Source organism: Halichoeres trimaculatus, unplaced genomic scaffold (genome assembly GCF_033239565.1).
Source record: "Halichoeres trimaculatus isolate MK-OKI-2021-1 unplaced genomic scaffold, fHalTri1.1 fHalTri1_scaffold_8, whole genome shotgun sequence".
NCBI classification, from domain to species: domain Eukaryota; kingdom Metazoa; phylum Chordata; class Actinopteri; order Labriformes; family Labridae; genus Halichoeres; species Halichoeres trimaculatus.
In genome coordinates, this window is record NW_027437186.1 from 31,791,687 (window position 1) to 31,806,738 (window position 15,052).

The window sequence follows — 15,052 nt, forward strand, 5'->3', positions numbered from 1 at the left end:
ATAATCACTTGCTGTAACAGGAGGACCAAAAACTGTTAAAGTGTCTGGTTTGATAAAGCCTGCCTGTGTTATACTTGTTGCTTCAGTCAGGCTGGACACACTCCATCCTCTGAAACTCGACGACAATCTACTTTTGCTAGTTTTCCAACACCTGCATAAAAACGTGTTGTATAATTTTCGTGCATATCTGTGGAGGACATTGGTTCTGTGCCTGCATTGATTCACCCCATCTCACACTCCCTCTGGTGCTCCAGGATGTCTGGTTGCATATTTTACTCTGGATGACAGCTGATGTATACACTTGAGTAGCTCAGAGAGGCAAGGGTGGAGGAGAAGACCCAGGGGTGGGGGTTGAGGGAGAAGGAGATGCACAGAGGAAAAGATGACGAGGGTGAGCCATCTCACTGGGGCGACCCAGTGGGCCAGGAGTCCTGCAGGCAGATTGATAGCTACCTCAGCAGGCCGGGCACCGGCTCAGCGTTGACTTTGGATAGGGCAGAGTGGGCTGTCATTCTGTCAAGGGGTGAGATTGAAGGGTGAGGGGGTTGAGGGTGGTGGGGTGAGGGGGTGAATCAGAGACGGAGGTGAGGAGCTAAGCAACTGGTGAGGAAACATACACACATGCTCATACAAACACACTGACTGTCACACATTTTGACGTAGCTGTGGGCCAGTGAGCAGAGCCCTTCACCCCTGACAGCCTGTTTAAATAGCAGCATTGTGATTGAATGGGCTGTCCTCTTATCCATGCCACAGAAACAACGAGTGGGCCTGCATGGTACCACATCAAAATACTTCTTCAGTGATCTCATAAATATTTCCAGCTCTTCACCTCAACACTGAACTTTAAGACGTAGCTTCACACGTCAACAACCAAGAGCAAGTGAGTGGTATACTGAGCAAAGGGCCGCCAAATGGCACATTAAAAACACGCCTATGTTGAACAGTTGTATGGTTCACCCACTGACTATACAAAGAGATGGGTGACTAACACCACCTATCCTTGTTGCACAAAAGTAAGGCCAAATTATGACCCACAGTGTCTTTGTTTTCTGCAACATCCTGATTAGATTATTCACAAGCAGGAAACATAGCAGTGATCTTCAGATATTCATCTGTGTTAAATGACCACAGAGGGTGACAGATAATAAGGAGACACTAATAGAGCCATTTATTCAAATTATGGAGATTACAGAACCTTCTTCTTGCTTTGAATGCACAGAGCAAAGAGCCTCATGTATGCATCACTGAATCAGAATCTGTTTGCTATAAACAAAGAGTCAAGTTTATAGCATTGCTACTTGCACACCATGCTCACATTAAGTTCATCAAATGAGTACATGTGAGCGATAGAAGAATGTTTGAGAGCGGAGGGTAAATTTAGGAGGATGTAACTATTGAGAAGTGAGTGGCTCTTAACTCATCTGTTGTCTTTAATTTCCCCAGGTGGACTTTGCAAACAGGTTTGTGGGTGGAGGTGTAACAGGACATGGACTGGTCCAGGAAGAGATCAGGTTTATTATCAACCCTGAACTCATCATCTCTCGCCTCTTCACTGAAGCTTTAGAAGCCAATGAGTGCCTCATCATTACTGGTAATCACACACACACTTCTCCGTACTTATATCCTGCTTTGTTTAGCATCGCTCTGCATCCTAAACACTTTTCACCATCACCTTATTTAATCTGGAGCTCCATCTTTCTTTTGACTCTGTCCATTCCTACCTCTTTTGTGGTATCATTTCCCTCTCTTCAGCTATTTTTTTTTTTAATAAATTAAAAATGAAGGAAAATTTTGTCAGTAAAGTCAGAACTGTGGCTACAGATTCAAAGAGGGAACAAAATAAAACATGAGGAAGAGTAAATTAATAAGCACAGAATGATATGAATTTAACCAAATCTTCAAAGTCTTTTTAAGTTCAATGACTTGTTGTGTACATGACCTCTTTAAAGACACGTAAACAATAACAGAAAGTTTGCAGAATCAACCATGTAGGAAACAAAATGCTCATTGTAGTCTCAGAGCATAGTGTCTGCTTACTTTATACTCATTAAGTAATTTTCTTTGTGATAACCTCTGAATTGCTTTCACCTTTTTTTTTCCAAATGGTTTATTTTAGACTCAGGCTCCCTCCTTTAGGAAATACAGTAAGTTGTGTCCATTCAGCAGGTCACTTTATGTAGGGTTAGGTTTTTTGTGTACCAGCATCAGGGGTGATTTTACCTCGAGTGTCAGGTCTCATCCTGATTGGCCACAGACACAGACACAGAGCATTGTTGGGGCGATTAAAAACAGTTGGACTTCGAGTCCTTAAAAGACACTTGAGGAACTGCAACTGACCAGAACTGATCAGCTCAAGAAAATGCATGTATTGATAATTATTTACAACCGGACAGGGTTTGTGGCTTTAAGCTTCTCTAATATACTCATAAAGACAAATTGTTAAGGGCAACATTAGCTGCTTTCCCTCCTTATGATGGTGGATTTTTAATGCTCGGATGAGCTACTTTTAAAAGGATGAAAAGGTTCCTCCAAACCATTCTTGCTAAGGTCTAAAGACCTGTAAAACGGAGCACATGTGAAGTCTTCAATCCTGCAAATACTAAAACAGAAACAAAACATTCATCCAGAGAATTACTATTTCTCAAGTTGTACCGTTGATGAGCAGGGTCAGTTTGTGAGGTGAAATGTTGTGGGTTTTTATATAAATATATGTAAGGGCTGTCAACCAATTAAAAAAATAACTAATTAATGGCACAGTTTTCTATAATTAATCACAGTTAATCACATTTTTTTCTACTGAAGACTATAGCAGAAATGTATTTATAAAAAAATCCTGAAATAAATGTAGAATCAACACAAAGAAAGTTTATTTAAATTCAAAAGCTATTTTAATGGCTTTATTTAACTTTAAAGACAGTTTCTCTTCTTTGAAATATAAATTTGGCATGACGGTTCCTCTCGAGGGTTTAAGATGCAACACAAATGACTTCTCTCAATCCAACATCCTCTACTGTGCTAATCAGGCGGCAGTTTTTAGCTATTAAAGTAACCAGGAATTGGTTAACTTTTCACCTACAGGTTTCGTTGTTCGCCACATTCCTGTAGAGTAGACTGGCAAGGCCCCATGGAGGTAATTTCAGCAAGGTGTGCTGCTTTGAGGTGATACACCAAAAGCGAGTTATTCCTGTGGTTATTAAATTTGGCTTTGCAAAAAGTGCAAATTACTTTGGTTTTGTCCAAGAAGCCGTCAGGCAACTTTTTGAAATTAAACTTTCCGCCCATCATTATCCATCTTTGAGCCATAGACCCATAGACTGTGGTTTAGCCAGGATAGCTCAGGTTGCTCTATAATGTCCCCTTAAACACACACCAGACATTAGGAAAGGTTATTTATAGGATTCTACCCAGTTCAGACTTTGGGAGACATTTTGCTCATTTGCCCTCAATTTGCAGGAAAGGGAGCGGCTGTAGAGCAGACCGACAGTGTGTCTTTGCTGCTCTTGTATTTATATATACAGCAGTAACCCAAAATACTTTACATATAAGACAAAAAAAGAGGATAAAAGCTCAAGTGTGGAGTTTATCTGCCCTCTTTTCCCCTGTACTGAAACCTCAAATACCTGATTCCTCTGTGCCTTTTTCTTATCATGTACGTAAAATTTCGAAACTAGCACTGAGCCTGTCTCTGAGATATTTCCTCTTGTTCACGGATTTCTGTGTGTTTATCAGACTCTGTTCATTTTTCCTCCATCCTTCCATCCTTTCTGAAGGTAAATCCATTGCATCGATTCGCTCAGGACTGCCCAGTTATCCTTCATTTCTCTGCAGCAGTATTGCTTTATTTTTCAACCTCCAACTCACTCAGCTTTGGTCAGCCTGTCCGTGCCCAGCCTTCCCCCTCCTCCACCTCTTTAGACCATCCTACATTTTTTCCTGCCTCACAGCGGTGCCTCGCCCACCACCGGTCAAAGTAAGGGCAGGAGGGAGCCGATTAGATCATGAAGACTTGATACTGTTGGCTCATGGGAAATCACTGCAAAAAAGATCTCAAAAGTATTATTGTAGGGGTTTAAAAATCAGATATAAATAGTTTAAGCGGTGTTATTGCAATGGATGGTGTTTTGTCTTGTTGCCCTTTTACCACACTTTGAAATGACGTTTATTCAGTTATGACACAATGAATTGCTGAGAACATATTAATTACATTACCATTTTTTTCTGGTTAGCTTTGCAAACGAAAAATATTCAACACAATCTTATTGAGGAAGGGCGTCTGTTTTTCAGAGAGGCATCAGAGGAGCCTCAGTTTTAGCTCTGATGACACATGCAGCATCATTTTCCTGCTTTATAAATACATTTGTAGGACGAGGGCATGTATTACATCCCAACTCTAGATCTTCAGATTTGATTGATTCTGTTTGTGTATTAGTATTTAAAGGATAAACATGGACACTGATTAGCACCTACAGTTTCTTTTCTACGCTTCATCGTTATTTTGATTTGGTCAAACATTCAGAGAGTCAACCTCTGTCCCGTTCATTACCCTCCTACTCAGTGAGCCAATCACGGTCCGTGGTGGATGGCGCCATGTTGTCTCCTCTGAAACTCTTGTCTCTTCCGAGTCACCTTCAGTGGTTAGTCATCATGCCCCTCCCTGCCTCCCATCGTTCTCATCCTCCCTCCTTCTTCCCCTCCGCCTCCTCTCCACTTAACTTTATTACATTTAGACAGAAAGGAATTTATAGCCCAACTAAGGTCATTCCTCCTCTAATGGAATGGACCGGCTACGCCATAGATTCATTAAAACCTTGCAGAATATTCCTTGCACGTGTGTAGTGTTTCCTCTTTCAGTCTCGTCTCTGTTTTTAGACTTTTTGTTTCCATTTCTCTTTATTTTTTTTCTGTCTAATTAATCATGTTCCCTACCTTTAAGTGATGTGCTAACTGTGATCCTCGAGTGCTTTCGGAACTCGGGCTCTACATTCATTTTTATCCGTGGGCGTTTTTCTGATCGGAAGGTAGAGGGCCTCAAAGTAATCTAGTAATGGAAGCCTGTATGCCAGGAAGCTGTCATGGTGAGTTGCCATAATAAATTGGATCAAGGTGAAGGAGGAGGACGGCTCTTGATGGAGGAAGTGATATAAAGAGCACGATACTTGACGTTAGGAGTCGCTCGTGTCGTAGAATGAACCTCATTTGAATGGCTGGATCTGGACAGTAGTATCCTTTTTGTTGCTCTGCCAAGGCTTTACTTTACAAAGAATCATAATTCACTGATGATCTCATTTTTGGGTTGTATCCTGGCTCAATTACAGGCCATTAGCTAGAGTCATAAATTTTTACAGGAAGGGGCTAAAAGATAATTATTCATGTTTTGACTAAAGTTGATTTAACAGTTTTACTGAGGACAGAACTTGCATTAAGTTAATTTTTTTTCAAGCAGAAGCAGCTTGTGTGATTATGACCTTTTATATAATACATTAGATGTTTAGATTGTCCTTTAACCTGTTGATAAGAAGGGGTTGACTTATATTTTTATAGTGCAGGGCTTTGTGCTTTACAGAAACAAACCTTTGACTGAGGGGCTGAAGCCAATTTTTTTTTTAATTCTGTCCATTTAAGAAAAAAAGAAAGAGATGCTAAAAAACTAGTAACACATATCAGGCCCAACCAGAAACCACTGTTTTGTAAATTTGGCTTGTGCTGAAGTGAAAAAAAAAAAAAAGTTGCTGTTCCTCAGATGTCCACTGGAGGCAGGCTACAGAAGCCTTGCTCTAAAAATCAAGTATTTTCAGCAGAAATTAAAACGTTTGCAGCCTGGTATAAGACAAAACTAGTTGTCTACATGTTACCATGTTTAAGGGTGTAGCTAGTCCCCATTCCCCCTTTATTTAGCCAATGTGTTCAAATCTCAACTTTCTTTTTTCTCAGTGCACATGTGACCTCTGGCATACCGTTCATAACGGTACAGCAGAACTTCAAAGCCTCACTTAACGACCTGTTTAACTCCTTTTCCATGAAGTCTTGTGTAACACCCTCAGACCTAATACATAATGTATGGAGCTGTTAATAAGCGTCATTTTCAGAAGTGAATGCAGCTGTATTTGAAATAATGCATGATGAAATATTTCAGCTCTTATGCAGAGCACAAGGCCGTGCACATTAAAAAAAACACCATGTTCTGTTTAAGAAAAGTGTGTCACCCTTGTATTTAATGGATGATATGGTTTGGTTTCAGATCTGACAATTATGTAGCAAATGTAGCCAAGGTTAGCTTCTTGTGTTCTAACAATTTCTTCCCATTACGGTTGAAAGCTTTTCATTTCAAACCCCAAAGCGGATTACTTATTAAATCAATGGCCTTTATTTATGACAATCCAATACAAGTTGATACTGTGTACCCACATGGGGAGCATAGAAAGCACTAAATTTGATTTGAGAAACAAGGCGCTGAAACAGATTTAGCCCTGCTGTGTGCTCTGACTGCTGAATACTGTGTAATGTCATTTAATATTTCTCGACTTTCTTTCTTGCCCCACAGGCACGGAACGATACAGTGAATATTCTGGCTACGCTGAGACTTACAAGTGGAAGGATAACTACATGGATGAGACACCGAGGTAGTTTTATGACTGTTTAAGGAAAAGATGGGAGGGTCTTTTCAAACAGCCATCAATTCAGCCTCTCTGATTGTTTTCCCTTTTATTTTTTAGGGATGACTGGCAGAGGAGATGTACAGAAATTGTGGCCATTGATGCTCTTAAATACAGACACTTCCTGGAGCAGTTTCTCCCAGAAAAGATGACCAGAGAACTCAACAAGGTGACAGATTCCACATCTGTATCAGGGTGTCAACTCCAAAAAACATTTAATGAAAAAGATTTGTTCATTTTAAATATGATGCCAGTAGCACATCTTTTTAAAAGTTTGGACAATGGCAACAAACTATCGTTAAGGATATGTAATGGCTAAAAAGAAAACAAAAAAAACAGAAAAGAGGAACTTTTCCTTATTAATTAGATGGTGACAAATTAGTAACATAGTTGAACTAACAAATTAAAAACCGTTTCAAATCAGTATTTGCGGTAGTTTCGAGAACTTAACTTTTTGCCAGTAGGGATGTCCTGATATTACATTTTCACTTCCGATATAATACCGATTCTGCAGCATTGAGTATTGGCTGATACCGATATTAAACCAATACGATATCAGCATTAAACATGCATACTTTTATTACTTATTTTGTTGTATGTCTGTCATGTTAGAAAAGGCTTGATTAAGTGATATTATTCAAACAAAGAACAGTAGTCAGCAACAGTAGGTATGAGGAAAAACTGACCCATTTATCATTAACCGATGGGTAACAGAAATTGCTTATATTGGAGATTTTAGATGCATTCCAAAACGATACCGATGCTTGTTTTTTTGCTGATATCGGACCAATACCCGATATCAATATCGGACTGGGACACCTCTATTTGCCAGTGCACAGTTTAAAAACTAGCTTGGTTTGGGGATACATCAATCAATCAATCAATCAATCAATCAATCAATCAATCAATCAATCAATCAATCAACGTTAATTTGTAGGGCCCTCTACAACACACAAGGTGACCAAAGTGCTTTCCATTAAAATCATCAACATCAGGACACAACAATTCAAATTCAATACAATTTAATTAAAATGGCAAGAGTGTCTCACCCCATTACTATATGTTAAAAGCCAGTCTGGATAAATAGATTTTAAGCCTGGATTTAAAAAGCCCAAAGTCAGTGGTAAGTGCTTTCATGGTATGAGTATCTCACACATCTTGGCAGGTACCTTTTGCATGTTATGGAGCAACAAATGTTGCCATCAAGGAAGACCTCACGTATTTCGCACCGTGGTTTCATGATGTCAGACTAATTTCTGCACATACTACAACAGTTTGGCTCTGTAGTAGCAGAGTCTGTTTACTTAAATTGGGCTGTCTGCACCCCCCTCTAAAAACATCTACGGGTTGTATTGATCTGAATGTTTTAGACTTAAGAGTATCTTTAAAGGACCTTTTTTTTTTCAGGCATACTGTGGATTCTACAGAAACAACGCCAACAGAAAGCACCTCTCTGCAGTAGCAACAGGAAACTGGGGATGTGGAGCTTTTGGAGGAGACACAAGACTCAAAGGTATCATCTGATGAATTACAAACATGCAATCAAAATAAGAGGGACTGACATGATTGATCTAGAGTTTTTTTTTTCAAACATAGAAATACCTGGTTAAAATTGAAACTCTTATTTTTTTAATCAAGATGTGATTAGCAGTGTCTGAGACAGGATCCCACGTTCATGTGCAGTGCTTTCTTAGGCCCCGTTTACACGACAACCTTTCATCTGAAAACACTAAAACGCAGTGGAAAAAAATCTGCGTTTACACAGAAACGCTATACTGAAAACACTGTAATAAGCATGCCAGGCCTGTTGTTGGTGCTATAACTGTCTTGTCTAGAAGCAGCTTTTGGTGGATCTCCACCAAAGTAGAGTTGGGCTGATCAGCTGGTGCATTGGCGAATACTAAGTGCAAAAGTGGAGCAACGTCGTGGGCTATCGTGTTGTGCTTGTGCTGCTCAATCTGCTGAATCTGATGACTGTCTTTCAACAAAATGTGCATCGGTTGCTTCACTTTTGCACGTAGTATTTCCCAATTCACCAGATGATGGGCTCAACTCTACTTTGGTGGAGATTCCCCAAAAGTGGCTTCTGGACAAGACAGTTGTAGCACCACCTACAGGCCTGGCATGCTTACTACAGCGTTTTCAGTCCCTGGGCGTTTTCGTGTGAACGTTGATTTTTTTCACTGCGTTTTAGTCTTTTCAGATGAAACGTTTCTGTGAAAACACGAGGGAAAAACGCAACAAAACTTTTGCGTGTCACCCTAAAACCGTTGTTGAGTAAACGGCGCCTTAGATACTCACAGTTTCTGTGGCCTGTACAACGCAGGCACAGATGTCGGTCCCTCTCAAACCTCTTTGGTCAATTAGCAGCTCTCCCAAGGCGTCACTCACCCGTACCTTCCCTTTATTGATCAGCTGACACACATTTATGTTTTTCCATTAAAGGGGCAATTGATTACAGTGGAGGGACACCATAAATACAGGCTGATGCAGGTCTCTGCTGGCTTACTCAACATCACTCTTCATAAGCTCTCTTACTTTACTGTCCCCTTGAGTGCGTCAGGCAGTAAATGAGGACTGCTTTTATTTCTTTACACATTTTCATCAACTTAAGTTTGTTGTTCTTTCCATTTTTGTTGTACCATTGCTTCGTAAAGGAGTTGGCGGTTGCAGGCATTTTCTTTTTCTTCTCGGCGCTATAAATAGATCCATTGAACTTGTCAAAGTCCCCTGAGAATGATATTAGCTTCCGGGAACCCCCTCCATTTAGCCCTTAAACTAGCGTAGGTGTTATATTTAGAAAGCAAACAAATTCTACATTATAGACCTGCTGATGTGAGGCAGAGCTGTGGTGTTGTCGGAAAGATTACAGACCCGTTTTCCAAATGGTTTTCTGTGTTTATTAATCTCAAATCAATATCCATTCTGTTAAATATTTAAAAGCTTTAGGACCTAATGTGCTAAGGCTCAAAGATTGAGTGCAGCTGAAGAGGCTATGCTAACAGTGGCAGATTATTTACTCCCGTGATACAAATCGCTCCCGTCACTGCTGTTATTTTCTGCCCGGAGCTGCATCCAACTTATTGACCAATCACTTTGTTTCCTGGGCTTGTTTCAGTGGTAAATTACACATTTATGGTTTTGTTTTGAAACAGAAAGTCACTAATGAAGCTAATATCTGTGTTTCTGTTGACTGAATTTCTCCCTTTGCACTTTTCAGCTCTGATTCAGCTGATGGCGGCAGCAGAGGCAGGGAGAGACATGGCGTACTTCACATTTGGAGATGCTCAGCTGATGAGAGATGTCCATAAGATGCACACCTTCCTCACCGAGAAACAAGTCACCGTTGGTAAGATTCACACAAAACTAGCTGTAGTATTTTTCTCTGGCTATCCTGACATCCTACAGTCGCTGTTACTATCCTGTCAGCCCTGCCTCTGCTCAGCTCTTACAGTAAATTACATAAGGCCTGGTGATGATATCAGCCACTGCCAGGGATTGTGGGGCTCCTGAGGCCCTTAAAACACTCTGAGGTTGTCCTTGTTGGCGTCATTACAGGGACAGTACGTATAAATAACAGAACGTAGTCCTCTGCAATGTTAAGTTATTCCACCTTATGAGCCGTCCCCACTCCTCCACCCATCCATTCAGTCTTAGCTGCAGAGTGGATTACTGCCTGAGCTGACCCCGGCCGCTCCTCTCCCCCTCCTTTCATTTTTCTTCTACTGACATTTATTGAAGCCTTTCAGAGAAATTCCCCTCCAGCCATCCATTTCCTAAAGTGGAGCTAAAGAGAAAAAGCTCCCGGCCTGTGTGTGTATGTGTATGTGATTTATAAACGAACCCAAATACACTTTCATATATCTTTTTTTTTCTCTCCCAGTTTGTGTCTTTACGGCTTGTTCTTTGACTCCTAACCTGTTCGTCCTTTTTTTCTCTTATCTCCTGCTCCCTCTCCCTCCATATCTCTTCTTTTTTCCTCACCCCTGCACCCCCCTCCCTGTTTTTTTGTCTCCACTGCCCTCTTTTCCCCTCCACAGGGAAGCTGTACATCCTTTTGAACCAGTACTCCAGTCTGGTGTGCAAGAACTGCCGCACGACTAAGCCTGACGTCAGCCTCTACAGTTTCATCTACGAGAAGGTGTCCTCCCCGGTGACAGCTGACACCCCTCTCTCTGCTAAGGATTGTGGGATGTCTCCTGCAACATCGGACTCTCATTAACACTGCAGAGAGCAACCTCACCTCTCTCCACGTCTTTTAGCATCTGACACTCCAGGTTCAGACATCTCAGTGAGCTCTCAGCCTTCTGCTTACGACCACTTTTTCTGTCACACACTCACATTCTCCCTTTAAGTTTGTGATCCAAACACACAAACTACCAAAACACAGTTTTGCCTTTCTTATCGGTGGAGCCTTTAAGAAGGTCTCCAAGGGTTGATCCATTTCAGAGACTTATAGCAATAGTAAATCCTGGTTGCTGTTAGGCCTAACTAGTCTAAATGTGATGTGGATTTTGTTTTCTTTTTGCATACTAATGACACATATGGCCAAATATTCATCATATGCATGGTTATTAAAACTTTCCTCGTTTATAATCCAGGACATGATAATCCTCCCATGCTACTTTTGGATGAATCTTCTCTTATTTTTGTTCCCAGGCTGTGGCGAGGTTCCTGAATACAGAGAGAAAATGAGATGCCATACCGTAGACTATGCATGGGTAACATTTATTTATCAAGTATTCTACAGATATATGCTGCTCTTTTATATCATTTAGGATGTCAATGCTCACACACATATAGTCCCTGAGGCTTGTGATATATATTTCAATAGAGGGGTCACCTCTCTGACCTGATGAAAGAGAAAAACTAAAATGATCGTCATTGTCGTCACTAAGCATAAATCAGCTCTAAATTTTATTTTCTATATCTTCTGCATTAGCACAGTAATGCTACTGTAAATGAAAATGAAATGGGGAGCATAGAAAAAAAAAGAATTGCACGCAAAATCTTATTTTTGTTAATGTTTTTACCCAACACTATCTTTGGGATCTGATATTGTTTTTATTATTTTCTGATTGCCATTGTAGGATATGTTTAATAATGGGTTCATAGATAGATTGAAGGCTGTAAATGTATTGGATAGCTCTGTACTTAAGTAGCTTTTGGTTGTACTCTTTTTATTATCATTTTCTAATTAAACAATATCATGTGAACTTAATATTTCTCTGCTTAAAATTCTTGGCTATCCGTCTGAATCTCAGAAAAATGATTTGGACTCAATAATGATTTGTTTGCAATGCCTAGTTTGACTAATATTTCAATTTCAGGCGTTTTGACCGCAGAAAAATTAAAGAAGCAGATCAGGGACGGCGCCAGGATTTCAATTTTGGGTGGACCTTAAATTACAAAAGTTAGTAAATAATTATTACTATATAGATATTGATAAAGTATGGTTACTATGTATGTATTAAAGCAGGTTTGGTTGCTTTGATCCTTCAATATTTGGTAAAATTTGATAAAACTTCAGTGTATCACACAGCAATGACTCTCAGTGGTATCAGCCAAAGAGTAGCTCCCTAACCCACCGGTGGGCTGTGCTGCCTCAACTTTCCATGTATCATAGGCTGTAAGACCAGCAGCATTCACCATAATTAAATAAAAGACAAAAATCTACAGTCTTTCCCAATATCATTCTCTAAGTGATTCCATAATCAAGGGTACATTTCAGGTATACAAAAAAAAGAAAAAAAATTGTGCAATTTTGAGCTTAAGCTCTCATGAATTTTTAAATATTTAAATAACAAAAAAAATTGGGAACATTGTTTTATCAACCGTGTTATGGGCAAAAGTTGTGACTATTTTTCAATATAAATCCATATTATACTGAGTTTAGAGTTATTCAACATTTCTATGCAAGACTAGGCTCCCTAGAAAAGTACCTCATCATTTATGTCACAGTTTAGCCAAAGTTTATAAGAATTATGGCACAAATACATGAAACATGGTTGACAAAACATGGTAACACGGTTGACATTTTATATATTTTTTGGCTCTTGTGCGAACTGCAGACCTTAAACATGGCACCGCTTGACCTCAGTCACCTCATTTCTGTGCATTTTCTTCACAGTTTGCTTTTTTAACATATATTGAAAGAACACCAGAAAATGTTGGTAACACAGTTGACGAACAATTAATGCGCCCCATGTACAGACAATCATTTTGATGAAATATTGATGAGGAGTGAAAATATGCAACAATGTCTTTATGGTTCCCACCAAAAAATAAGTGACTTTATTGATTTAAGTCATGTGACTTTGGAGCAAACCATTGCTGATTTATAGGCTTTTTCAATGGGTAACACGGTTGATGCTGATTTCTCGGGCACACACAAAATGAATAATTTTATCTATTTAAATTATTTACATAGTTTTTAAAACACAATTAATATTTTAAACAAATAATACTGAAAATAGTATTCACAAACATGTATTAAAGTGTTAATTTTGAAGAGCAAACTCGACATTTAAGAAATTGGACTGCACAAAAACAGCAAATTGCAAAACATGATTTGCATTTTTAGCTAAAGAAATCATGAAATCTGTTTATGTATTGAATAAAAGTGAAATATCAACCAAATGACCCACCGTAAAATTGGTCATTTCTTAAAATTGATACTTAGTAAAGTTGATAAGTATATCCCATGAAATGTACCTCTAATTATAGAATCACTCCTCTGGTGCTATTGATATAACATGAGGCTAAATGAGTCATAACTTTTTTTTTTTTTTACCAACAGGCTAAAATATTATTGTCAAACTTGGCTGATTTTATAACAACAGGATATCCAACAACAAAACGAGCATAAAGTGAGAAAATTTTATAATATTCCTCTTTAAAACGTATTTTTTTTTAAAGTGAAGAAATGTTTGAGGTGGGCCTGCCAAAAAGTGGGTGGGTCTGGGTCTGTTGGGTCCACCCATGATACAGCCCCTGAAGCAGATATATTTAAGCCATTATTAAAAAAATCGCAGAGGAGGAGATATTCAACGATCAAAAATTACACAAAACATCAACATCGTGTTTTTGCTTTTTGGGGGTCTGCCTTTATAACCATTTGTCCCTTGTGTTTTTAGGAGTATAACCTGAAAGAAATTCTGTACTTCCTCTTTGCCTTAACCTGCACATCAGACATGTCATTTTAATTCTGTTTGCATACTCCAGCTCTGCAGTCTTGTCTTTTAATTCCCTGAAACCGAACACTATTTAATCATCTGAAATAAGATTGATTTTTCTTATAACACGTGCACCAAAGGCTCTCAGACAAATTTGATTCTGCCTCCAAACATGCTTTATTAGATGAATTAGGCTTCCTAAATAACCTCATGACGTGGACTTCCATAAATGGTGTGTAGGCTTGGCTTTGGTAATTGGATTACACATTATCTGCTGCTCTTGCTCTTTGTACTGAGCTCTGCATTGACCAGATGAGCTGCGGACTCATGCACAGTTGATTTGGTTTGGCAGATCTGACTGTAGGTGATGTTGGTGTCAGTCGCTTGAACATGAACTTTGTTTCTTTTAGCCTTTTCAAATCACATCATAATTTCTGACTCAAAATGTAAAAATTACAGGCAAGCAGAATTATATCATGCACATTTTTCGTGTTGTATGTATTTCAGGAGGTTAGAGAATTGTCTCTTGTTCATTTTCTTCGTTGCTAGTCTAACTGTACTGTCCTGTGATGTCATTATTCTTAGCATGATATATTTAACACCAAGCCCCATAATGTTCCCCAGCGGCACACGTCTTTTCATCGATGAACACTATTAACAAAACGCCACTAAGCGACTGGTCTTCACTCCATCTTTGTCAGGCTGCAAAGTCGCTACAACAAAATGGCATTTCAGTTCATAATTGCTTGACCCTCCGTTCTCCAGGTCAGGCCGAGAGCAGAAAACACGGATGCAAATAATGAAAAGAGGAGGGACACTTTCAGGGAACAGGAAGCTTGGCGATGCTAAAAGTAAAAAGCTTGTACTATTAAAAAAATCAAACGGTTTAACCACACTTAGATATAGATCATCTTGCATGTCTTGCTCAATCCATCCTCTCCCGTTCAGTGATGTGTTGTTTGTCATGATTGATTATGCTGTTCTTTCTGAGCCTCCAAGTATGAATGATGAAAATCTAGAAGAGGAGGAGGAGAAAAAAAAAGGGTGAAGGGAGGGAGGAAGGAAAATGGCTGGAGAGAAGAAGGGAGGGAGGGCCAATTATCTTATTGTTTTACCCACTCAAGGTAGAGGCCCATCAATCTGAAACCACTTGCTCAAATGACTCATGTTCAGCCTTTATAAAAGTTTAATTGGCTTGTATAATTAACAGTGAGGGAAAGA

At 39.4% G+C, this 15,052-nt stretch overlaps 1 protein-coding gene across 2 annotated transcripts in view; it reads left to right on the top strand.

The window, feature by feature from the left end:
- LOC141795606 (poly(ADP-ribose) glycohydrolase-like) overlaps positions 1 to 11,815 on the top strand; it is a 29,978-nt gene extending 18,163 nt beyond the window's left edge. For both annotated transcript variants that reach the window (XM_074676560.1, XM_074676559.1), the window contains exons 13-18: positions 1,447 to 1,594; positions 6,545 to 6,623; positions 6,717 to 6,825; positions 8,064 to 8,169; positions 9,877 to 10,005; positions 10,697 to 11,815. In XM_074676560.1, the coding sequence (XP_074532661.1) occupies positions 1,447 to 1,594; positions 6,545 to 6,623; positions 6,717 to 6,825; positions 8,064 to 8,169; positions 9,877 to 10,005; positions 10,697 to 10,878 (753 nt within the window). In that variant the 3' untranslated portion in view covers positions 10,879 to 11,815. The remainder of the gene's footprint in view (positions 1 to 1,446; positions 1,595 to 6,544; positions 6,624 to 6,716; positions 6,826 to 8,063; positions 8,170 to 9,876; positions 10,006 to 10,696) is intronic.
- The last annotated feature ends 3,237 nt before the right edge of the window (positions 11,816 to 15,052 follow it).